Source organism: Alternaria incomplexa (assembly GCF_024043165.1).
Source record: "Alternaria incomplexa strain BMP 0042 chromosome Unknown scaffold_1, whole genome shotgun sequence".
NCBI lineage: Eukaryota > Fungi > Ascomycota > Dothideomycetes > Pleosporales > Pleosporaceae > Alternaria > Alternaria incomplexa.
The window spans coordinates 1,070,263-1,094,326 of NW_026249850.1; the positions used below are offsets into that span (position 1 = coordinate 1,070,263).

General features: G+C 53.7%; 5 protein-coding genes across 5 annotated transcripts; 3 read left to right on the forward strand and 2 right to left on the reverse strand.

The window, feature by feature from the left end:
• Positions 1-9,239: 9,239 nt before the first annotated feature.
• J4E90_000381 (uncharacterized protein) lies at positions 9,240-11,972 on the forward strand (the record flags this gene model as incomplete). The annotated part of the gene is made up of 2 exons (XM_051429977.1): positions 9,240-10,522; positions 10,625-11,972. 2 exons carry the CDS (start codon positions 9,240-9,242, stop codon positions 11,970-11,972), a joined length of 2,631 nt encoding a protein of 876 aa, XP_051295464.1.
• Positions 11,973-12,784: 812 nt separating this feature from the next.
• Positions 12,785-14,805, reverse strand: J4E90_000382 (uncharacterized protein; the record flags this gene model as incomplete). The annotated part of the gene is made up of 2 exons (XM_051429978.1): positions 12,785-14,708; positions 14,762-14,805. 2 exons carry the CDS (start codon positions 14,803-14,805, stop codon positions 12,785-12,787), a joined length of 1,968 nt encoding a protein of 655 aa, XP_051295465.1.
• Positions 14,806-15,144: 339 nt separating this feature from the next.
• Positions 15,145-16,998, forward strand: J4E90_000383 (uncharacterized protein; the record flags this gene model as incomplete). The annotated part of the gene is made up of 1 exon (XM_051429979.1): positions 15,145-16,998. One exon carries the CDS (start codon positions 15,145-15,147, stop codon positions 16,996-16,998), a length of 1,854 nt encoding a protein of 617 aa, XP_051295466.1.
• A 382-nt stretch (positions 16,999-17,380) lies between these two features.
• Positions 17,381-21,322, forward strand: J4E90_000384 (uncharacterized protein; the record flags this gene model as incomplete). Its single annotated transcript, XM_051429980.1, has 1 exon — positions 17,381-21,322. One exon carries the CDS (start codon positions 17,381-17,383, stop codon positions 21,320-21,322), a length of 3,942 nt encoding a protein of 1,313 aa, XP_051295467.1.
• A 265-nt stretch (positions 21,323-21,587) lies between these two features.
• On the reverse strand, positions 21,588-23,969 carry OCT1 (Mitochondrial intermediate peptidase; the record flags this gene model as incomplete). The annotated part of the gene is made up of 1 exon (XM_051429981.1): positions 21,588-23,969. The coding sequence occupies one exon, from the start codon at positions 23,967-23,969 to the stop codon at positions 21,588-21,590; it is 2,382 nt and encodes a 793-aa protein (XP_051295468.1).
• Between the last annotated feature and the right edge of the window lie 95 nt (positions 23,970-24,064).

The following is a 24,064-nucleotide window of genomic DNA, read 5'->3' on the forward strand; positions in this document are numbered from 1 at the left end:
GATGGCCAGTTATTATGACATTGTCCAAGCATCGATCGACATTTGCAGTGTGGGTGTGCAGATTCTGTCTTGTTGCGAGCGTCATACGGCGCTACTCCACAGTAAAATCCGATGAGAGATATCGGCTGAGGCATTGAGTTTCGTGGATTTTGATGTCAATGTACGTTTTTCGTGTGAGCGATCAGTCGTTGAAGTGTCGTCATGATGCCACGGGAGTCTGATTTTGATCATTCCAGATGAATTCAAAGTGTCCGACAAGAATGTTCGATAGTTGTCATCAAGGCAGAGACACGTCATGATGGGCTGATGACAAAGGATTGGATGTACGATATCGCAGTCATCTCTGCCGTTGATGGAGAGCGCAGTTGCAACGAGTCAGCAGTAAATTCGCGTATCCTCGATGGAAACCAGGTTAGGAGTAGCCCCTCCCACCCCATCTGTGACGTTGCAATATTGATCGCCACAAACATTTCCCATAACACTTACGCCTGCGTAGGCGTGTTCTACGGCACACACTTGTTCATCCTTAGGGCCCTCATGTAACCGAAGTATCGTCACCCTTGACTTCCTCCCGTATGGGTACCTGTGGGCCCGGCGCTCATGTCGCAAACACTGGTCGTTGTAGTCCACGTGCATTCATTGGTTCGCAAAACCTGCCTGAGCTTTTGCTCGACGGTAAGGCAAACCGTGTACCTATCCTGAGGCTTTGGGGGTCTGGGGCGGATGGGCGCTTCCGACAACCCGAAGTGAAGCGCAGTGCGGTGGGCCTAAGAGGGCTGTGATTTGACGTACTCATTTGCGACAGTGAGTTCTGATATAGACTAATTTTGGGAATTGGATGAAGTTTCTGGAGGATAGTTGTTCGTCGCTAAGATCATGTCGAAGTATGATGAAAGTGACAAGTCACACATCTGTGTGGGTGCCTATACAACTGTTGTGTTAACGGTTCATCAACACAGCCGCCTTGTGTTGCTGCTACTAGTTGTTGCAAGTGCGTAGACTGTTCTATCCCAGCAACTCAAGAGTGCAGGCGGGTCCCCCCCGCTTGTAGACGTATGGGTGAACAAGTTACTTGTCACTGGCGCTGCGAACCTGCCCGGAATCCACATCGCTTAAAGGCGCCCCATGGGTCGCTATAGAATCCATGGCAGAGAAGCTATGATCTCCGAAGTTGAACATAGTGCGACTTATTAGGTGTAGGAGGTATCGTATGAGGAATGTGACAACTGTGATTGTAGTGCGATAACGGTAGTGCGGAGACTACAGCCCCTGCGCCCGGCCAGGGCGATCCTAGATCATCCTGGTTTCGCATGAACATCCAAGATTCGCTCCGTGCCATGGCAGGTGCATCGTACCATCTGATCATTAGGCGTGCCAGCGGCTAGAAGTTGTATGTCGATATAGTTGCATCCAGGGCTGAGCCTCAAGTGGCGGGGCGTTAGGACTCAGGTCGCCGTCATGTGGTCGCCGTAGTGTTAACGCCGAACAACAACGAAGATGTCGGCGAGTAGGGTGCGGCTCAGCAATGTCTTCGTTCCATAAGCGGCTATCTCGTGTATTGAGGCCAATGTTCTCAGTGGTACGAGCGCTCAAATGAGGTGATGGGCCTGCATGGATGCCAGAGCTAGGATGAAGCCGAACAGTTCCAAGGTCGCTGCCGGCGCCGGCAGGCATCTTTTGCGCGGTCGCGGATGGACGAAGTCGGCTTAAGTCGACCCCGACGCAGTGGATCCACGCACAATTGACCCGCTTCGAAGTCGAGAACGGACGGGATCTGATTTGTGTTTTTAATGAGAGGCTGTTCAGGAGGGAAGCGTAGAGTCGCAATTGGAGAGGCGACGCATGGCTGCGACCAATCAATGAAACCTTGGCACTCGTAGTAGCGGCTACGACTTCCTTCAGACAGTAGCTGTGCTCGCATTCATTGCTTTGGCCGCAGTTCTGAGGAGCCGAACTCCAGTCTCCACAACTACATCAAGAGTCGAGCTGTTCGTACGGTGGGCCCGCGATGGATGTCTACCGTGAACGGCGGCACTGCGTGCCCCTCCGAAACGCGCGGACACCTCAGCATCCCACCTCGGCTTCAGTCACACTCCTTCGAAGTCGCGTACAGAAAGCCACACAACTTCTTCTTGAGCTTCGAGATGGATTCCAGAAGCTCCGACACCGTAGGCGTGCCGCCTAATTCTCGTCGTTCACATTAACGGCAGCGCTTCCGAAAGACAACGGGCCGCTTAGGCAGTGCCCAGCACGTGCTCGGGCAACACTGCAGCGAGCCAAAATTAGAACCGCTCGATGAGCTGTGCACCGGCAGAGCATGACACGCGATTTGGGTTCATGAACAGCATACTCTCGTGGCTCTCGTGGCAGTGCCAGTAATATTCGAGATGAAGCTGGGCTTACGCCACTCCTCTTTCGACTGCATGTTACCCGACAACACCCACATTCTGTCTATCGTGCGTTATTGCGACCCACCCGCGGCTAACGTAGAGGGATCTGACAGGTCATTCCTTATACCAGACTCAACGCGGCATGGCTCCTCGTCACAGGCGCGGGATCGTGAGCGCCACCAACCCTCTGCTTGGTGAATGAGGCATCCATCCACGCCAGTATTCGTGGCTTCGCCAACACTACTTGCGGCGATGGCATCACTCGCTAATTGACAGGGGCTGGCTTTCGGACAAGTAGTGGGGGTTATGGCGAAGACATCGTCGGCAGACTAACAGGCATACCTGCTTTCATCCATCCTAGACAGAGTCGCGCAATTCTCGCTGGTGCGTGGGTACCCCGGCCCAGACCTGCCAGGCACCCATCGCGGGTGCACGTCCTGTGGCTAGTCAACGGTCGGAGGGCTTGGGTTCGATACCAGGATACGGATCCTTCGAGGCTCCAACCAGTCCGCAGCCGCAAAGCCGGCTCTGTTGCTGTTGGATCATGAAGCTCAGATGCTCTGTTCCTGTGCGTCCAGTTTCCCCCATGTAGGGCGCAGACCATCAAATGTCAAGGTTTGATACGTGATTCTGCCTCGCAGTCAAGTTGCCATAAGGCTGGTATAATTCCTCCCGACGGGCCGTACTCAGGAACGCGAACGTACGTCAACCCCACTGGTACCTTCCGCATCAAATGTTGCCTTTCCATTATTGAACATGACCGATCGGTCTCCCAAACCACATCAACCCAAGACGACGACCATCTCACGAAGACTTAGGGACCGTGCCGACCAGAACCTATCTGTTCAGCCACCAGAAATTCCACAAATAAGAGGAGCTCGCTCCCACCGTGCCGCAAACTTGCAAACGCCCCGCCACAATCCCATTGATTATCAGACGCCCGGGTCGCACCCACTTTCGCTAGCCTGGAATACTTCACACGTTCTCGAAGACATTCCACCTGACAGCTCCTTCCATTTATTGACCTCTCATCGAGATAGGTCTCCCGACTCGTCTCTTGCGCAAACAACATATTCTGCACACCACGAGCCACTCCAAGACTCCAATCCAGGACTTGCGCATAGCGTTAGCCCACAGTCGCTGCGCACTCCGCACAGCCAGCCCAGCCGAGCGCTGACCTTCTTCCCATCGCCATTAACGTCTGTTTCTGGTAATCACGACCTCGAGCTACAACTGCCGGTTGACGTCGGACAGTCGGACGATTCGTTCTTGGAACTGCAAGATATGAGGTATATCACTCTATCAGCCCTCAAGAATTGAGCCTGTTCTAATATCGACAGCACCTTGGGCTTCATGATGCCATCTTCGCAGTACGGAATGGGCCACTACGGCTCTCCACAGACGTCTTACTCGTCGGGCTACCCACCTCTGCAGTCTTACGCAGAACCAAGATCATCAGCGTCAAATCCATACAGCTCATCCTATGCTTCGAGTCCGCTGCCCAACGACAGCCAGCAAAGAAGATCCGATCAACATAACATTCTACCGCCTTATCAGCCTCAGCATCCATCTCTTCCACGTAGCCCCTACCAACAGCACCAGCCCGTTGATTCGATGCGAGGACATGCATCTCCGATGTCTTCTACGGCCCATTCCTACTCCTATTCGGCCCCGCACAATAGTGTTCCGAGCCAGTCGATGGGAAGCAACTCTTACTCGCCGTAAGTCAAATTAAGCGCCTAGCGAAGCTTTCCACTGATTGAAGAAAGTCCACAGCCGTACCCTCCAACTACTTATGGTACTAGCGATTATCACCACCCACTGCCGACTATGTACCCTCCAAGTTCTACGACACCTGCCGCGTATCCATCGTACGAGTCTTCGCAGAGTGGCCCGCCGGCTGGTGGTCCAGTACCTGCGCTATCTTCATCTCCAAGTACGCAGGGCAGTGCAATGCAGCCACGTGTTGTGAACTCTAGACCGAAGCCGCAATGCTGGGAGCATGGATGTAACGGACGGCAGTTCTCTACGTTCAGTAACCTTTTACGACATCAACGAGAGAAGTCAGGGACCGCCTCGAAAAGCTCATGCCCTAGGTGTGGAGCCGAATTCACGCGGACTACTGCAAGAAACGGGCACATGGCGCACGATAAGTGCAAGCCAAGAAGAGCGTCTGAAACGAGTGGGTAGATGAATCCTGTATCTCATCGCTCGATCGATCTAGAACTATCCAGTTCAAGGACAACCAAAGAAGGTGCTGGTTGAACTAGGTGTAATACCCGAGCACCAAGTGTCACGGTCTGGCTAAGGACATTAGGCTTCGCCTCGATATCATGCAACATCGACACGCACAGGTGGAAGCATGCCAGCTGGCGACCATACCATTGTGTGCCGCTTCCCAAATCGGAATTTGGCCCGCAGGACACTCGAAGCTTCCAAAGGGCACACTTTTACGCCGCAGGAATCGTAGCTCCGACTTGTCTCGTACGCTTTAGGCTTGTACACAGTCCCGGCTCCGTCACACTTCGTGACATTAGTGTTTGAGCACCAGGCTTCCAGCGAAGCGCTCAACAGTCATCAGTTCCTTTGTATATAATGTTTGCAAGCAAGCGCCTGTTCTTTATGAAGCCACGAATATACAGCTTCAAGGTCGCAAAGACCACCATCTCTTCGTATACTTGGCCAAATTGCTACAACATGGCCTTCTGTACACGGTCTCGTCCCAATCTCAACTATTTGAAAGAGCGCGTATGTCATTTCCTCACACCCAACGTCGGACTCCTTCTCCTTCGTACCAATGAGACTGGATTACGAAAGAAGGCGTTGACCGACCCGTTCGAGGGATCGCGGGAGGATTTGGAGGAATGAGGAAAGCAGGAACATGGAGTTCCTGCTGGTTGAGGGTGCCCCTGTAGCTTTTCCCTGCGATGTATCCGACCACACGGGTCACGCAAAATCATCGGTCAGCACCTCCTCCCTATCAGGGTCCAAGAGCGAACAGAGCACCATGGCCGACGCTGTCCCGCACGGCATGCTTCGGCAATGCCGCGCGAAATCGTGCGAAAACTCGTACCTTAGACCGAGAAGGGAATTTTACCGAGCACCTCTACGATTCAGCATTCAGCATCAGATCGTATGGCAGTTCCAGTAGGTTTGCAGCACTGCAATCTTAAACATGACTTGCGACTGATTTCACAACAGAGCCGTATGTCCATGACTGATGCTCTACCCGAATTCGATTCGATGCCTTCTCGATGCGCACCAATTATTACGAGCCGGTTTCACATGCATTAGCCACGAACACGCGAGCCAGGCTGCCGACTGACCTCGCACGGCTTTTCTCAACTTTGAGTAACGATCAGTCTAGCGGGCCGTTGTCGCCACGACTTAGTGCGGGAAAAGCCTTGTAAAAAGCACCCACCGCTGTGGAGAAGGACCAACCATGCAACAACGAACCGAAGCTACCGAGAGGCGCCACTAACGCGCAGCGCACCATTCGACAATGGTTGTCAAGTGGACGACTGTGGTCCGGGCAATTGTATGTACTCATGAGAACCATGTCATCGGTACAACAGCGGCTACGATACTGGTGGCCATTCGTTCCTCATCTCCATGTTGACATCACTGGGCAGCGGAACAACAATCCGCCATGCGAATGGTCCCTTGTTTCGGAAACCGACAACCGCGTAAATGGGCTTTCAGCACCGGGTTACAAACGTACATATGCATATATGCAACTTTGGGAGACACCGGTGACGTGGATATTTCCGGCTTTAACGTACAATATGCAATCAAACACACGTTCGGTGGCTCACTGGTCGCTCGCACAAGTGTGTGTGATTGAAGCTTCGACGTGCATGCTGCCAAGACAGCCACTGCAGCTCAGAAACGCGTCTAACGCTGTATTACTGATCAGGAAAATGAGTATAGAGATCATTATTCATGTTTCGCCCTGCCTCTGCGGCGCGGGACCCGCACTGACACACAACACAATGATACGCATCCGACTCTAGGACAGACTCGTGGCCCAAATCCGATTTGCAAGGTCATCTCTCTGTCGCTTGGCCTTGCAAACCCGGCAGACTTAGCGTATAGTCGGAACCGAGTCGCTGGAACCACCCCTTGCTCATTGGCCCCTTACCGCTTTGGAGAGGGATTGTACCTAACCACGCGGGATTTCGGTCCAATTCAAGCACCGGGAACAATGACGTGAAAGGGTCCTCGGCGGTCCATCTTGCTTCGCCCCCACAGCCAAGCGCGTGCCCGACACGCCTTTTGCTGACGTGTGGATGGAGCTTGGAGAATCGCCAGGATGATCCGGCGGGGCGCGGCTGCGCGGGAAGGATGACAGTCACTTGATCCCTCAGTGTACTTAGCAAGGATGAGACAAGGGGAGCACGAAGTACATTCATTCGGCATCACGTGAAAACCGTTGTGTTTGGCTCAGATCTCAGCACCCTATGTACAGGCGGCTAGCTACAAGGTAATGGAATGGACGATCCGGCATGCAGAACCCGCTAGGGCGAACGGGCTGACTTGAAGTAACGCCGCGGCTTCAATCACTTCACTCCGCCGTCTGTGTTGCCCGCGGCTGGAACGATCGAGCTATCGGACCGCTCGCCAATTTGTTAAACGGAGTCTCAACGATGCAGAACTGCCTCTACGAGGTTGATGACCGGAGTGTTTACCAACCTAGGACATCAGTGCCGGCGGCACAGTGACGGGCGTCAGCCCTCCCTTGTCCACTTTGCCTATCTCAAAGCGTCTAATCGTATGTTTCCTCAGGCGACCATAACACCGCCCCACCCCACAGCAAAACTACCTTCTAGATCACCTGCATGAGTCGATGAACGCAGCACAGTGTGGCCAAGAAATGATAGACATCTCACCTGCGTACGTATCGTTCGATCTTGACGAAATTGTGGCCCATGTGTGCATCCAGAGATCTTCCGTGGGAATTTCACGCACTGTGAGCGTCTCCACGATGTGATCGAGACGCGCAAGTGACCCGGCAACGTACCCGAATCCGACCTGGTCTCGCGCTCGCGTCTCTAGATCACTGCGCCGCAAATGATGAGCATTAGGCGGGCTACCCACAGTGCAGTCGGCGATATGTCATCGCTTGTCAGAAGTGAGGCATTCGCAACTTACACACGAACAGAAAGCATCAGAATGCCATCCCCAGCAGCACTCAAACACCAACATCTGACGCGCATCCCCTTCGCGTGGTGAGCCATCGCAGAGATAATAGCCGGAGTTTCGAACCATGTGGTCCTCGCATGTGCAAGGCTGACGTGCATGGTCAAGGTTACACATGGGGCTCCAGGGCAATGGTTTGGCTCGTAGCGCTCGCGTGTCCACTACTGCGGGAAACGTGCAGTGTCACCTTCGAGAAAGCCGGCTAAAGTCAGAGCCGTCCACCAGATGGGCGGACTGTTTCAATGAGGCGGCGGCATGTGCGTGGGAATAGATTAACCGCACAAAGCGGCCAACAGCCGTAACAGGGGTCTTCAGCAGTCCTTTCATGGTGGAGGACGCGAGCCTGTCATACGGTCATATCATTGTCCCATATACGTTTAGGTGTCTGTTTCGTAGCATTTCAGCCTCAACCGCCGGCTGAGCTTTAGCGGAATCCTGCGCCGAGATGTTTTGATGCCGTAGTGCACTGGGGTTTGGTCGGCATGTGTCTTGTGTGCTTCGATTCGAACTCGCTAGAGCGTCGCATTGTCTGGCGACTGCAGCATCATCTTTAATCTCGTAACGCCTTCTTAGTCTGGTAGGCAATGCGCTGAGCTGGTCATTGCTACTGGCATATTCACATGGAGGTAAGGTTATTGGGTACCCAGCCTGCGCCAACATTACGCCCTTCTCGTGTCTGAACCCGATCGTCGCCCTAAGCCCGTCGATGCCTGGCGTTCAGATACGAATACGCGTGCCGTGCCGGAATCAGTCAGCAATAAGACCAGTGTATGTTATGATGTCACACGATCCCAGACATCGTTCTTGATATGCAACTGGCAGAACAGCATACATAGATGAAGCCCTCCAGAACCAACGCGGAATGCAGATATGGACCAAGTCTTGTAAAGTCTCCACGAGACTGGAGACGTGACCAGCACATTCGTACTTTGCTCTGCTGAATGCAGGCATGGATATTCACGCAACAGATGATCGTATGGCAAGATGGTTTTGCATTCTGCAGTCCACACGATGTTTCTAACGCTGTTGGCTAACGAATGTGTTGATACCTACCAGTGAGTACTGTGCTTTAAGCCGACAGTAATTTTGAATCAATGCAAGGTCAGTACGGATACGATTTGTAAATCGCACCAGGGAAAAGGGCGTCTGCTGTTGCGGCGATCCGTGTTGAGGCTGAGAGCGATGGATGAGGGCCGCTCCGCAGAACGGTGACTCCCCGCAGAGCTAGGACCAATGACCACCAATGACTAACACGACAGTCGCGACCTCCATACTTCCAACAGTCGACAACCATCTCATGCCACCGCAACTTTCCCGTCACTCCGAGCATCACCATCACTAGCATTGCCAACACTCATGTCTTTCTCTAATTTCTGAACGCCAGCTTGGCACCTTCACGCAACTCGTCGACGAGTTGCCTCAAGTCATTGCTTGACGAAGTTCCACTCATCGTTTGCCTTACACACCCGTCACGATGCTTCCTTTATTATCGCAATTATTTCGGACGCACTTCTTACACACCAACTCACGATCGATACCACGCTTACTCACCAGCGCAACGCGGCAATACGCAACTTGACCAGTCTTACCCCGATCGCGCCTTCCCGCGAGGAATAAAACCACGAAGACACATAACCTCTACTACGCAACATGGCCTCCATATTCACCTTCGACCCCGACCCTCCGCGCGTTTCGTCGCCGTGGGCGATTACGCCCATCGGCGGCGTTGCGCACTCCCCGGTTCCAGCCACGAACCCCCGACGAATTCCTTCGACTCTTGGTGGTCTTACCGACGAGACGAGCGCGAATGCAACATCCCTCCCCACCGATATAAATTATACGCATATCACACGGTTAGAGGCGGAACCCCAGGATGGGCCTACGGAGTACAAGCTACATCTGCTGCTCAGGCGACGGCGGTCGTTCACCCGTTCCAGTACTGCACGCCATATATCTGGGTCCATGCGTCGACCTGAAATACCTATACCAGCGGGTCGCAGCGTATCAGAGTCCGGCGTCCTGGCCAACACTCCCCCACCACTGGCATCTACACAGTCAAAGCAGCATCGTCTGGAGCAGCTGACTACCCAGTTGCTGTGGCGCCTACAGCAGTCATGCCCAAACCACATGTCATCATCCATGGCACCTGTCATACCTCATTTCCCCGACGATGCACGTCTGTCAGCCCCCGAGATGCCTCAACGTCTACTGCCGGGATTGGAGGAGAGTAGCGGTGCGCTCTACGAGATTGGAGTTGCAGACGACGGAACTATCGTTGGTCTAGCAGAAGACGAGATGGAAGAGAGCCTGAACAATTTGCGCGCCATGGCTGCAAGTCTAGGCTGTGGGGTTGAGGTGATGCGCAGGGTTCCTGTAGGCGACTGCGAGTGGATAGAGGATTATGGCACCGTACAACAGAGGGTGGTGAAATCACAACTACTAGTCGCCGAAGCTCTGGTCCGCCCAGAGCAGCACTTAGTCGATCATACGAAGAGGAATCAGCAGGATGCATCCGACATGCTGTCTGACGCTGGTGCGAGCAATGTGGTGGCGCTGGCTGGCGACCCACCGAGAGTCACCGAGCAGATGCGTGTATCCGTGACTGGCGCCACTATGTCCGGTAAATCTAGCCTACTCGGCACGCTTTCCACCGCCACGTTGGACAATGGCCGAGGAAAGAGTCGTTTGAGTCTTCTGAAACACAGACACGAAATCGCATCAGGCATGACCAGCTCTGTCACTCAGGAGTTGATAGGATACCGTGATGTAGGAGGCTCGTCACAAGTGACTAGCTATGGCTCTGAGGATATCGACTCATGGATCGACATTCACGCGGCTGTGGAGTCAGCAAGAGCCGGCCGACTTGTGTTTCTCTCTGACTCAGCTGGTCATCCTCGATTCAGACGCACCACCGTCCGCGGAATTGTTGGCTGGTAAGTGCTCATTGCATATCATAGCGCTTCCTTCTTCCACATGTACTCTTTTGGGATGCCTTATTTTCATCATGTGGTGGACTTTGCTAACCTACCCACCAGGCAACCACATTGGACGCTTCTGTGCATTCCAGCTGACAACACCGATGAGTCCTCTGGCAAGCTCGGAGCGTCGCCTTCAGCTGAAGAAATACTCGGCCCAGCAGCAGCAGATCTGGATCTGTCTCATGCACACCTTCAGTTATGCCTCGCTCTGGAACTGCCGCTTGTGATTGTCATCACGAAGTTCGATTTGGCTACCAGAACCGGCTTGGGAAACACCTGTAACAAGTTGTTTTCGGTATTGAAACAGCACAAGAAGACGCCTTGTCTCATCGGTGATGCAGCTACATCTGTGCTAGAGGCCGATCTACACTCAGTTGATGGAGGAGATCCTAAGATCGACAATGCACTAAGTCTCCTTGCAGACTCACCACTTGCGGCAGTGCCGATTGTTTTGACTAGCGCTGTCAAAGGAACAGGAATCCGGAAGCTTCATGCATTCCTTCGAGAACTGCCCATGCCCAAGGAAGTGACTCAACCTGCACCTGCAGCATTTTCGCCACTCTTTTATATCGAAGATGTCTACAGCGTCCGCACAGATACATCAAGTGATCGATCTGCGATCATTGGGGGCTACCTCCGTTACGGGTCTCTGGCCGTTGGCGACGAGTTGCTATTAGGACCCTACCCTGTCGATGTAAGCTCTGACGACAGCGACAGCGGTAGCGCAATACCAAATCGCAAGCCATCTATTCCGCAGTCGAGGTCATTTCCTGGCGCACTAAACACAAAGTCGAAGAACGCCTCATTGCGCGATCGGCACAGTGAATGGCGACGCGTCCGCATTACCTCTCTGCGCAATTTGCGTCTACCCGTGCGAAAGCTGCATGCAGGTCAGGTCGGTACCATGGGTCTCGCGCCCGTCGATACACCGATTGTCAGTCCATCGATCAACAGGATACGGAAAGGCATGGTCTTGGCGACTCGCGAGCCTAAGGCGCACAAAGTCATCACAGTGCGATTCGAGGACAAGCAAGCAGAAAGTGTCAAGGACCTCAGTGTTGGTAGTGCAGTCGTTGTATACATTGCTAGCGTAAGAGCTTCATCCAAAGTGCTTTCCGTTGCTGCCGAGCGTGCGGAAGACCCCACGCTCAAGACTCACGGAGACGAGGATGATGCTTTCGGGTTTGGCTTTGACGTTGAGATGGAGAAGCCGACAGCTGAAGCCGCGCCGCCAGCGGTCATTGTGACCTTCCAATTCATCGCTTCGCGCGAGTTCGTGGAGATGGGTGCCAAGGTGTTGGTCATGCCTGGTGGTGGGCCAGGGCTTTTCGGGGGTAATGAGAGGGGAGCTAAAGGTATGGCTGGGCTGGAAGGGTTTGTTGGCAGAGTAGTAGACGATGCTTAATATGGTTGTGGTCACAGAAGCCTATCGTCACGTCTTTCTTGTCTGAGAATGAGTAGGTATGCATCGTTGTCTCTATTTTACTTAGCAATGGCGTTTGGGGCAATAGACGAAGTAATGATAATATATCTGATAATTTTACACATATGTTTCGTGCGTGAAGAAAGCGAAAGATGAATGACTTGTCTCATCAAACATCATTGCACACATCACAACAATCACAAAGGTCAAGAGATGTTGCACGCCCTTCCCCACACGCAGGCACTACACCGCACGCATCCATGACAGACACGCACGTCATGCACCCACGCGCCTCGTCACCACAGAATCGCATATCGTCCTCACCCGACATCCATAAGGACCGGCTAGATATACAGGCAGCTCAGAGTGAAAATTTGGGAGGGAATTATGCACGCACCGCCCACAGCTATCCAGACAAAAGAGACCTTTTACATTACGGGAACCTTTCGCCTGTGAGGGTTACTAGGGGTAAAAGGGACGATTGTCGGCGACTGTGGGTTCAGTACGGTAGTTGATGTATCGCTAGGCTATACTGAGCAGCAGGAATGGGTCTGGTCGCTGAGCTCCACCTTAGGCCGCGAAAGCATGTTTTGGGTCTGGGCTTTCTTTTTGAGAACACGAAGGAGAGGAAAGGGACATGTTAGGGAGCATTTGGAACCGCTTACCGCTTGTATGGCGGCTATGAGAATCAGGATGATGATGTGGGGATACCGTATTCAAATACCGGCTTTCCGTGCATTCGGTGCACTTTCTTTTATTCAAAGGCAAATCGATCGTTGCGCTGTCGTTTATGATCAAGCCGCTGACGAGGCGAAGAGAACCTTCCGAGGCCCACCCATGGTCAAGTTCTTGGAAACAGCTGCACTAGTTCCGCTGCCTTCCATACTTTCGAGCATCCTGTCCATGCCACCGAGATCAAGCTCGCCACGAGTGAGGAGAGCCTGGTCTGTTCGGGTGGATGTTTCATCTTCCACCTTTTCGCGCGCGAATATGGCGTTTAGATCACGTCCAAGAGGCTGACTGGTGCTGGCGGTTATGATGAGGCGGTGCTCCGCTGAGATGAGAGTATCTCTTGGAACGGCCATGCGCGAGGCTTGGGCTGTGGTGTCGAACTGTGAGACGGAGGTGATGGATTCGCCGCAAAGTACAACATCCTGTTGTTGGAGACCGGGGCCAGGCAAGGAACCTCCGCTGCTGGCGGAAGCAGTGCGAGTCCAGAACTTCATCAGATCTGGTATCCTGTGAATTTCGGTCCCGTACCAAATGAGGACCGAGTCCTCTGCCGATACTCCGTTATTTGACGTGATGCTAGCAACAGAAACGCCACCTCTGGTTGCGACTGTGGAACTTGACGCGCTGCCCTGGAAGAGCGTTTCCTCTTTCCGCTTACGTGTATTCGGTGTCATTGGAGCGAGTGAATTGCGGCTTCCGCGCTTTGGACTCGATGCGCCGCCAGAGGTTCCTTCTTTCTCGGCTGTACCAACATACCCCCGAAGAGAAAATGCCGATGGATCTGCTGGAGGACTTGGACCAGACCGGTCGACATCCCAGACGCCCCACTCGCCATCTGCCAGGAGAGCTACTATATGACGACCATCGGAAGCCCACGCTGCGTCGATGATAGCTTTGCGCGATGGGAGGACAGCAGGAGTGAGCCCAACGTTCTTGACGCTCTCGAAGGATGACCTGAAGGTTCCCACAAATGCGCCAGGCTCTGCGCGACTACCGCTTCCTCGTCGCTTACGAATCGGTAGTGTAAAAGGATCGTAGATGCGCGTAGTGCCTGCGGAGTCCGCAATCAGTAGTTGCGAATGGCGAGGTTTTGGGTATTGAGCGGTGTTGAAGGCAATACGAGAGGCAGGCTTGCTGAGAGCCAGCGTCTTGTAAGGCGCGACAGGATGGGACACCTGTAGTGCCGTCTCCGACAGCTCAAAACGGAACAGCTTGAGCAGACCTCCCAGCTCGGCGGAGTGGGATGCTACGAGTATGTCGAAGCCTCCGTCGGAGCGAGATTGGGGTTTGCGTCTAGAGTTCGCCGTGTCTTCTTCCTCTTCATCCATATCCACATCGTCGTCCCCATCTTCTGCAGAGCTTGGTTCTCCCCTTGCAGTCCAAGTCATAGTAACACCCATCGGAATGCTCTGGTGACCGTGGACCTTGACAACGTTCTCGCCGAATTGAGGCTTCACGCTGTGTAGCTTGTCTTTTGCGACGTGTGGAGGAGGGCTCAGAGGCAGCGTGATGACACGGATGGTCGAGTCGGCGCATGCGACAGTGAAGACGATGTTTTGACTGAATATGGGAGGTATGGTATCTGCGGGTCGGAGGGTAGACGCGCTCGGTATTTGGGGTACAGCGATGTGGAGGACTTGGGTGCTGAGCGACAGAGACAGCTGCTGAACGATCGAGGCATACGGCTGGTCTGGGTCCAGCTCTTCTTCTTCATCCTCAAACTCTGCCTTAGGCAGCGGCTCCGCGGCAGCTTTGGCAGGCTCGTCATCGTCCGAGTCGATGATCATGATGGCATCCTTGCTTGTCCCATTGACTTTCGCTGGCTTCGCTGGCTGCTTGGGAGGCGGTACAGTCTTCTTCAAAGGCCGTCCGCCTCTCCATAGAATGCCGACGCCAGTCTCGTGGCCGTAGAGTACGATGGTCGAGCCATTGGGGGCTTTGACGGGGTATACGGTGGAGTCGTGTATGCGGTGCGGAAGCTCGTACCTATAAGATGCTATGTCAGCAGTCGCGTGACGCGCAGCGCGGGGAGAACATACCTCAGCTGAGTCAGCTTCCCTTGTGTCGTGACAATGGGCTCCATGCTTGCAGCTCGAGGGTGGTGAGCGAAGCTACCGCCTGGGTAACGAGGAAAGAGCGAAGGATGCGACTTCTGCCTGAAGCGCAACTATATTCAGAACGTCTGAAAGGTGTCCGATTGTTGTATCCGCAGTGTGAGAGGTGCACGAGTGGCGCGACGTGATGTGTGAGGGTGAAGGAAGCTCGGAGGTGCTGCGGAGTTTGTCAACATTTCCCTGGGGAAGTCGCGCTCGACCGCAGCGCGTCACCTCAGATCGCGCGCCCCGCGCAAACAAACCGCCTTTCTCACCCCGACGCACACCCGCCACCCAAACCTCCCTCATGTTGCGGGCCGATCTTTCGCATGGCCTCCCTTCGCTCAATCGGGGTCCACAAGCCCTCCGCCCTGCAGTATCTGGTCCAAGAGTCCATCCTGACCGACGATAGCACCGACCGCGACTACGTCTGGGATACCTACACCGACGACAGCCCCGATGGCTTCACCGACGAGCTCGTCACCACCGATTACCATGTGATCTGGTCGCGAGGTGGTGTGATACGCAAGGTCTTCAACTTTGAAGTTGAGAAAGAGAAGGTCAAGCAGGCGCTCTTGACATGGTTCTTGGTAGACGAGCCCTCCCACGGCACCCACGAGCCCACCGACAACTCGTCAGAACACAAATCTGCCGACCCTGCAAAGAGCTTCCTTACCCAAGGGACCCAGCCTGCTACCGATCCCACTGCGCCAGCCAGTCCCATAACGCCCACAGTGGACAAGCTATCGCGTGCTCTCGTCGTCTTCCTGAAGTCGCAAGCACACGTTTTCTTCCTCTCGGGCACCACACACATCGCAAACCTGCCCTTCGAGGTGGACAAGGCCTTTCCTGCAGCAAGGGGTGTTGTGCTACAGAGGAAGCTTGCTCCTTTACACCCTGTGCCCACCAGTCCGCAGTTGCCATCGGCTCCACAGAATTCCTTCCTCACGAACAACCAGTCTTTCCTCTCACAACAGTTCTCTTTTTCACAGAGCTTTCATAAACCCCACCGGCGGCATGGCTCTTCAATGGGCACATCGCGACATGGTAAATCTCGCCTGTCGGGTGCAAACACGTTTCTTGATGATTTGTTCAACCCTATTGCGCCTCTAAATCCAGAGTCGATACCCAGGTTATATTCCTTCACAGACCCGCTGTCAGAGCTGGGGCTGGTGGTCAGCGTTATTACAGGTGGTGATCGCAGCAGCTTCTTGACCTCCCAAGGCTCTGGTCATCGGCGACTCGAGGCGATCGACAAAGCTGAGGAGATCATCTACGTGTCTCCGCGGAACGAGATTCTGTTCGATCGCAGTGGTAATGACAAGCCTCTTCTACTAGTAGTCACAGCAAACCACGAGACTAATGTATTTACCATCTGGTCTGCGGCCTATCTTGAGCCAAAATCAATATCAAGTTCTCGCAAACAGCACATTCCTCTACCAGTAGCCAAGTCTCGACGCCGTAGCTCATATGGCGGCACTGCACCAGGAACAGGTGCAACTACGCCAGCAATTCGTGGAGCTGACAGATTGAGGGAAAGCTTTGGTGGTGCTCCACGCAGCAAGACTCAACCCCCATCCTTCAAGATCACCAAGGAACGTCTCTCTGACCAAGCAGTCGACGACGCTCTTGCCTCACAGCTCAATCCCGACTCCGACATCACCCGCCAGCCAAAGGAGTCTAGGCGAGTGAGCTCGCTGCTGTCACGGGCTGAACTCTCAACGAGCTTCGACAGAAGCGCGTTTCAGGACATGGCAACGTCCCGCACCAGTATTGGTGGCAGCTTCAATGCAAGTCAGCGAAGTAGGCACTCACTGGGTCACGATCGTACAAGTTTTGGTGGTTTCTCACAATCTCGAAATCGAGCTTCCACCCCTGGTAGCGTTACATCCCGAATGAGCTTAGGTGCTGTATCGATCGATGACACCCTGGACGATGTCATGGACGAGGATACGTTCGACACTATAGAAGACTACGACGAGCTTGATGATCTGTTTGCACCGCCTGATGCTAAAGGAGGACCGCAACCTGGAGATGGACTCCACAAAGAGCTCATCATCAGTGTCATCGCAGAGCTTCCGGTCACACAATACCTCAAAAGTGGCCTCTTTGCCCTCGGAAATCCTTCAAATACTGAGGCAAGTCAGCATCGTTCCCAGAGAGATGACGTTACTAACATTTGAGTAGGAACGGCATGAGCCAAAGGTACTTACACTGAATGCACCCTTCAATTCAGCAACCCTTCATGAGAGAAAGCTGTACCTTTACATATCCCATCCGTCACTACAGCTTCCACTCGAATGTGAGCTCGCAGTCTCACGAAGAAGACTATCACCATCCGCATCGGCGACCCAGTCGGGGTCGGCCAGTGCGGCCCCTCGATATGCTTGCGTTCCGAGATTTGTCAGCTCGCGACAGCTAGATAACGCACTTGATCTTGTCAAAGTCCGTGACGGCCATGTCGAGCGAATCGCGCAACTTAATTCAAGAAATCCCCAGGAATCTTGTTTATCGTTGACTGCAGGTTGGGGTAGCCACCTACCGGTGAAGCTCACCTTGCATTCCATGAAGATGTTTGATCCGCATGCCATCATACAACGCGATCAAACCAGAGCTACGGTAGGGTCAAGACGAATCATAAAACCGAGTCAGCCGTTACGAGGGCTATCGTCATTAGGGAAAAGCGGCAAATTAGAGCTACATGACGGTGAGCTGCGTCGCCATCGGATGGTACTGCGTCTGTCACCCTCGAATGGCTATGTTGCTGAACTCTTTCGGGTGCTTTCAACGGTTCTACCAAACTATGCAGGCGAATTTCTACTGGAGATTTGGTGGAACATTCGCAAATCGCTATCGGATGAGGGAGCGGAGCATGTGAATGCTGATTGGACAGCTTTCGTAGCGACTCTGCTCACTCTCGCGGTACCCTTCATCGATGAGAAGAAGGGGAAGACGGTCACTCGTGCAAAGTCAACTCAGCGAAGAAGTTCTGGGCGTCCTGCAAGCCAAGCCAAGCCAGACGAGCTTATTGATGACGAGGACTCAGCATGGCGTCTTATGTGCAATCGCCAGACGTCGACACCGCAGGCCAAGAGTTGGGGATCCTCTCCCTGGGCCTGGGCGTTGCACTCTAGTCCGACATCGACGGCGATGAGTCCGCCGGCCAAGCGTGACTCACTGCAGCGCCAGTTGCCTACAATCGCTCAACAGATCAGCATCAAAAACGGCATGATACCAACTTGCCTCGAACTTGCTCGTCAATATGTCCAGTCACCGATCGGCAAAGCCACCAATGACCATTGGAGACGAATGTCTCCCTCGGAGAAGCAGGATCTTCGCATATCGTCTTTGTCTGAAATTGTGGTGTCGCTCCATCTCTTCCGTGAAGAGCGCAAGCTTGACACCCTGTGCCAAGATTTCTCTGATATGCAACATGGGAATCTCGCACCCGTGTTAGCACAGATTGGGCACTGGCTTCGTTGGGAAGCATGGGATTGGAGACAGGGTGGATTCTTCGATCTTGATGGGGGTTCAAGTCAGGATTGGGCATATGACGAAACCACATTGATCAGCAAAGTTCGGCTGCATGCACAGCCATGGGATGCACCTCCCTCAATCATGGAATGGATTAGCACTGTCACAGGATCCCAGCATTATGCCCCATTCCCCACACTAGCGATGCTCATACGGAAGTCCAAAGCCTCTCCACACTCGTCCATCAACATCGACGAGATCATAGCCGGGGTAACGCCCAGGACTGTAGCATTGCACAGGTTCTTCCGCGACATAGATCCTGCATCGAGCCCTAAGAAGGTTGTAGAGCTGATCAGGACCTGCAATATCAGCCCTGAGCTGTTAGCCACGTTGCCGGAAGCCGCCAAAGCACCACTCATGGAAGCTATTACGAGATGTCAGGCGAATCCACCTACTACATGGTCGAGCTCACTACTCAGACTCGTCCAGCGCGAAGACTTGGATCTCAGCCACACGCCAGTTGCAGACTTTGCCCACGATAGCCACTTGGCCACAACAGGCGGGGGTCTGCATGCAGCTGGCACAACACGAGACGTTCACACTATATGTCAAGGCGCTGATCGAATGGAAGCAATCCAATCAACATCTGAAGTTGATCGGCACTACATTACGCGACTCATCTTCCGCGAAGATAGGCGGTTCGTGGAGGCATACACGCTGCTAGAGCCTCTGCGGCAGACTGTCGCAGAGTATAAGGCTGACAACCGGCAAGACGATGCAGCAATGCTCGAGGGACAGAAAGCACTTATGCAGTGGGTCATGGTGCGCACGTTCTCTCTGCCGTTAGGCAGTTCCATGATCAAGTTCAGCAGCAAGAAACCTCTGCTGACAGAAAAATACCCGCTATACGGCTTCTCCACATCATGTCTCATGAAGCCAATGGGTAACGTTGTCACTGCAGAACGGCAAAATTATTCCGAGGAGAAGTACTTTTGGGCATTCTTTAACGCTGGTGCTGCAGCTGGTCTCAGCATATCGCGCGACGCCCAGGGCATCGACACGTCATGGATCATGTACAACAAACCTTCAGAGTTGACGAACAAGCATGCTGGACTGTTGCTTGGCCTTGGCCTGAATGGTCATCTGAGAACGATTGCGAAGTGGTTGTCATTCAAGTACCTTACTCCAAAGCATACCATGACTTCGGTCGGCTTATTGTTGGGTTTAGCCGCCTCATTCATGGGTACCATGGATACGCTGGTTACAAGACTGCTGTCAGTGCATGTCACAAGAATGCTCCCACAAGGGGCAGCCGAGCTAAACCTCTCTCCCTACACCCAGACCACGGGACTGATGGGCATTGGTTTACTCTACTACAACACACAGCACCGTCGCATGAGCGAGGTGATGCTTTCAGAGATCGAGTTTGTTGAGATTCCAGATCCATCAGAACCACCAGATAGTTTGCGGGATGAAGCTTACAGGCTGGCTGCGGGCTTTGCACTCGGCTTCATCAACCTGGGCAAGGGCAAAGATCTTAGGGGTCTCCACGATATGCGTATAGTTGAGCGTCTCATGACAGTCGCTGTAGCGCCTAAGCCCGTCAACGTTGTTCACATCCTCGATCAAGCCACAGCTGGAGCGGTCATCGCCGTTGCCCTCGTCTTCATGAAGACCCACGACCAGACCGTCGCGCGTAAGATAGATATCCCGGATACGCTGCCCCAGTTCGACTACGTTCGCCCAGACATTTTTCTCCTCCGCACCCTCGCAAAACATCTCATCATGTGGGATACCATCGAAGCTTCGGACTCCTGGATCATCAAGAATCTGCCGTACGATTATCGCGAAGCCTGGGACCTCAAAGGCATTACACGACTCCGTAGCGAGCAAATGCCCTTCTACAACATCATCGCAGGTCTGCTTTGGGCCGTAAGTCTCAAGCACGCCGGTACGGGGGATATCCAGGTCCGCGACTTTTTGATCAAGTACCTGGATCAACTGATACGTATCAACAAACTTCCCGCTGTACGCTATGATTCCAAGCTTTCCAAGAACACAGTCCGGAACTGTCAAGATCTCATCGCTTTGGCCGCCGCAACTGTCATGGCAGGAACTGGTGATCTCGACGTCTTCCGTCGCTTGCGCGGTCTCCACGGCCGCATTGGTCCGGACATTCCCTACGGCTCTCATCTCGCAGCTCATATGGCCTTTGGCACTCTGTTCATCGCGGGTGGTACTCAGACCTTCAGTCGCAGCAACAAAGCCATTGCCAGTCTGATCTGCGCATTCTACCCCCTGTTTCCCTCCGACGTACAAGACTCGCGGGCCCATCTCCAGGCGTTCCGTCACTTCTGGGTACTAGCCGCCGAGCCCAGGTGTCTTGTTGTGCGAGACGTAGACACAGGACGCGCCATATCCATGCCCATCAACGTCATCTTCAAGAACAATCAAGAAGGGAACGAGGAGCCACAAACAAAGACATTAGTAGCGCCCTGTCTCCTCCCGGAAATCCATCTCATCAGCCGCCTCGAAACAGCAGATCAGACATACTGGCCCACGACCTTAGACTTTGTACACAATCCACTCCATCTCAAATCTTTCGAGCGCAACCAGACACTAAACGTTCGCCGTCGATCTGCCCATGATACGTACTCCACGACGTTTAGTTCTACTCTCGTCGCCCTCAACGACGCCCAATCATCAAAGACTGCGAACCTTCTCTTCCACTGGATCTTCACCCTTCCCGCGCTATCGCAGTTCATCTCTGCCAGCGACGCAGGACTCATACTGCCACTCGATCAACACAGCAAGAGCTGGTTGGATCCAGGAGCTACAGTTGTCGAATCGAGGTTGGTGCTGGGTAGACTGGCGAAGAGCTGGAAGGTTGAGGAGCTGAGGGAGTTGAAGGGCGTGTTTGAGTGGGCGGATGCGGCGTGTCGGCAAAATGGGAAACTGAGATGGTTGGGTAGGGAAGTTGTGGAGAGGATTAAGGCGGGGGTCATGGATCGGGGGAGGGGGATGGGCGGGTAGGAGGGTACCTGCGTGATGAGGGTATTTGCTTTGTGAGGTTTTGGAGAGAGGTGTATGTAGGAGGTGTACGAAGTAGCATTCCAAATCCGCATTGTTCAAAAGTGATAGATGATACTGCAGGCTTTCTGCTTGATCTGAGAAGTCCATGTCTATGATATAAATGCATGCGCGTTCAAACGTATCGTCTACCGTCTAACCATCTAACCATCCTATATACAAGCGCCGCAACATTAAACGTATATAAATCATGACCTCGATCACCACTTCATTTCCCCCTCGCCTCCCTAATCCCCCATTTCCCCACCTCGGCCATAGCCTCCTCGCCTCCCTTAGCTAACCTCTCATCCTTGAGAACACCAGCCAAGCACTGCCATCCATCCCTACCTCCACCCCACTTAAGCACCTCATTCTTATAAAGCTCACCATTCTCCCTATCCAAACTACCTTCCTGGCCATTATGCTGAAACACGTCTTTCCATATCTTCGCCGCTAGCGCACGGTCAAAGAGGTAAGAATAATACGTAGCCCCGTATCCAAACAAATGGCCAAAGAACCCTTGCCAAGCCGTGCCAGCAGGCTCAGGAACAGAAGCGTATTTATTGTAAACGTCGTGGTACACTTTCGTAGAATTGAAATTGGGATCCGCGGCAATGGGGGAATGGTACACTTGGTCGAGCATGCAGAGCAAGATTTGGCTTTCAAGTTCAGAGTACTGGTTCCGGTTATCTATGGCGAGTCGAGCTTCGACCGCGGCCATGGGGACCGGCGCATCGGTTTCCCAGTGGCGGGCATAGAGGCCTAGGACGTGGGGGCAGAAGGCGAAATGTTCCATCAGCACCGAGGGTAGCTCGGCAATGTCGGTTGCGCAGCGAGTGCCGGAGACGTTTTGTAGGGCGGTGCGACCGAGGATGGAGTGGAGTGCGTGGCCCATTTCGTGGAAGAGTGTGCGCACGTCGTGGATGTTGAGGAGGGTGGGGCGTGAGTGAGAGGCTTTGCTAAAATCGCAGATGAGTGCTATCGTGGGCACTTGGAAGTAGCTGTTTCGTTCGGCGTTGTAGGATACGGGCATGCCGTCTGTGGCGGCTTCGATGGGAGAGGAGAAGCGGTGCGGCATGTGGGCCATCTCTTCCATCTCGGAAGGGAGAATTTCGCGGCTACATCGGAGGGTGAAGTGCGCTGGATTGGGAGTCTTGCCGGGCCGTGAGTACAAGTCGCAGTAGAGCACTGCGATGTGACCTTCGGTGTCTGAGATGACGTCTAACCGGCGGACACCATCATCCCATACTTCCCCTGGTTGGGTCTCTTTGGGTACGAATCGGACACCGTAGAGACGGTCGAAGAGTCGCGATATACCCTGTAGTACAGTACCAACGGAAAAATATGCAGACAAAGAGTCAGGCGTTCGCTGCCTGTAGTGGCTCTCCATAGAGGCTAGCATCTTCTGTGTGTAATAGAATTTGTCCCAGGCGTTGATGCGATCGGGGAAGTTGTCCTGGTGGGCGTCGCCTCTCTTCAACTCCATCAACTCTTCTAGATCAGCGAGAACAGCCGGCCGGCTGTCCTCATACAGTGCCTTGAGAAATGTGTTGACCGCTTCCGGTGTTCGTGCCATCTTATTCTCCAGCGTCATGTGCGCGAATGTCTCGTAGCCTGAGGTTTGGGCCAATTCCACACGCAGTTTCAACAGCTTTTCTAGTCGCGCGATGCTTGGTTTATTGGCTGTTCGGACAGCTTGGTACGTCTCTTGCCGTACATCTGCGTCGTCTACGAATCGTAAAACCGCTTGCGATTCGGAATGCATGGTAGAGATCTTGGTCTCACCCCATTTCGTCAGCGCCTTCGCGAGGTTTGGATCCAGCCCTCTCAGCTTCGACGACTTGAACCTCAAGTCCCGTTTCTCTGGCGCCATGCCTTCCACAAACTCGTTCCCTACGTCTGCAATCTCGCCGCTCAGATCTACCAGCCGCTCCCTTGTCTTGTCGTCTAGTCCGATGCCAAATCTTGAGAAATCCTCCATCAATATCCGCGCAACAATGCGCTCCTCCTCGCTCCATGTGTCGTACACCTCGGATATCTCCGACGCCTTCTTCAACTGGTCGTGCAGTACCGGCGTGGTGTTCAGCTGGTTCATGTACTGGAACACCGTCTGGTAGGCCTTCATCGCCATCATCTGGAACTTGCGATCCGGATGCGTGCCTCTTACAAAGTCGGCCAAATCTATCACCCGACATAGTAGATCGCTGAGCTTGTCCAACTCTTTGACCATGTGCTTGAAGTCCTCCGTCGACTGCGCTGCCGCTACTTTCTGCACCACGGCATTGCAGCGTTGTATTGTTACGGTAACGAAGTCGACGAAGCCCTGCGGGTGGGTGAGGTATTGGTTCCCTATTATTCCCGTGGGTTTTCCCTTTTGCGATGCGCGCTTGAAGTCATTCCAGAAAGATGCGTTGTCGAACACTTTGCGCAGGGCGTCGTCATCTGTCTTGCCGCTGGTCGACAGGCCGTAGAGAGCACTGGGCGGCGCAGTGTCGCGTGCTTTGGCGGCGGCGGCGAGGGTGGAGTTGAAGCGTCGTTGGCGTTGGGAGGAGCGCAGGCATTGTTGGCAGACCCATGGCGACTGCTTTGTGCGAGCGAGGCGCTTGAGCATATTGGGTTGCACGGGTGAAGGGTGGGCTGGCAGAAGTCGGACGAGACGAACGATGTCATAGCTAAGCCGAGGACGGGCGGGAATCTTGCGGCGCT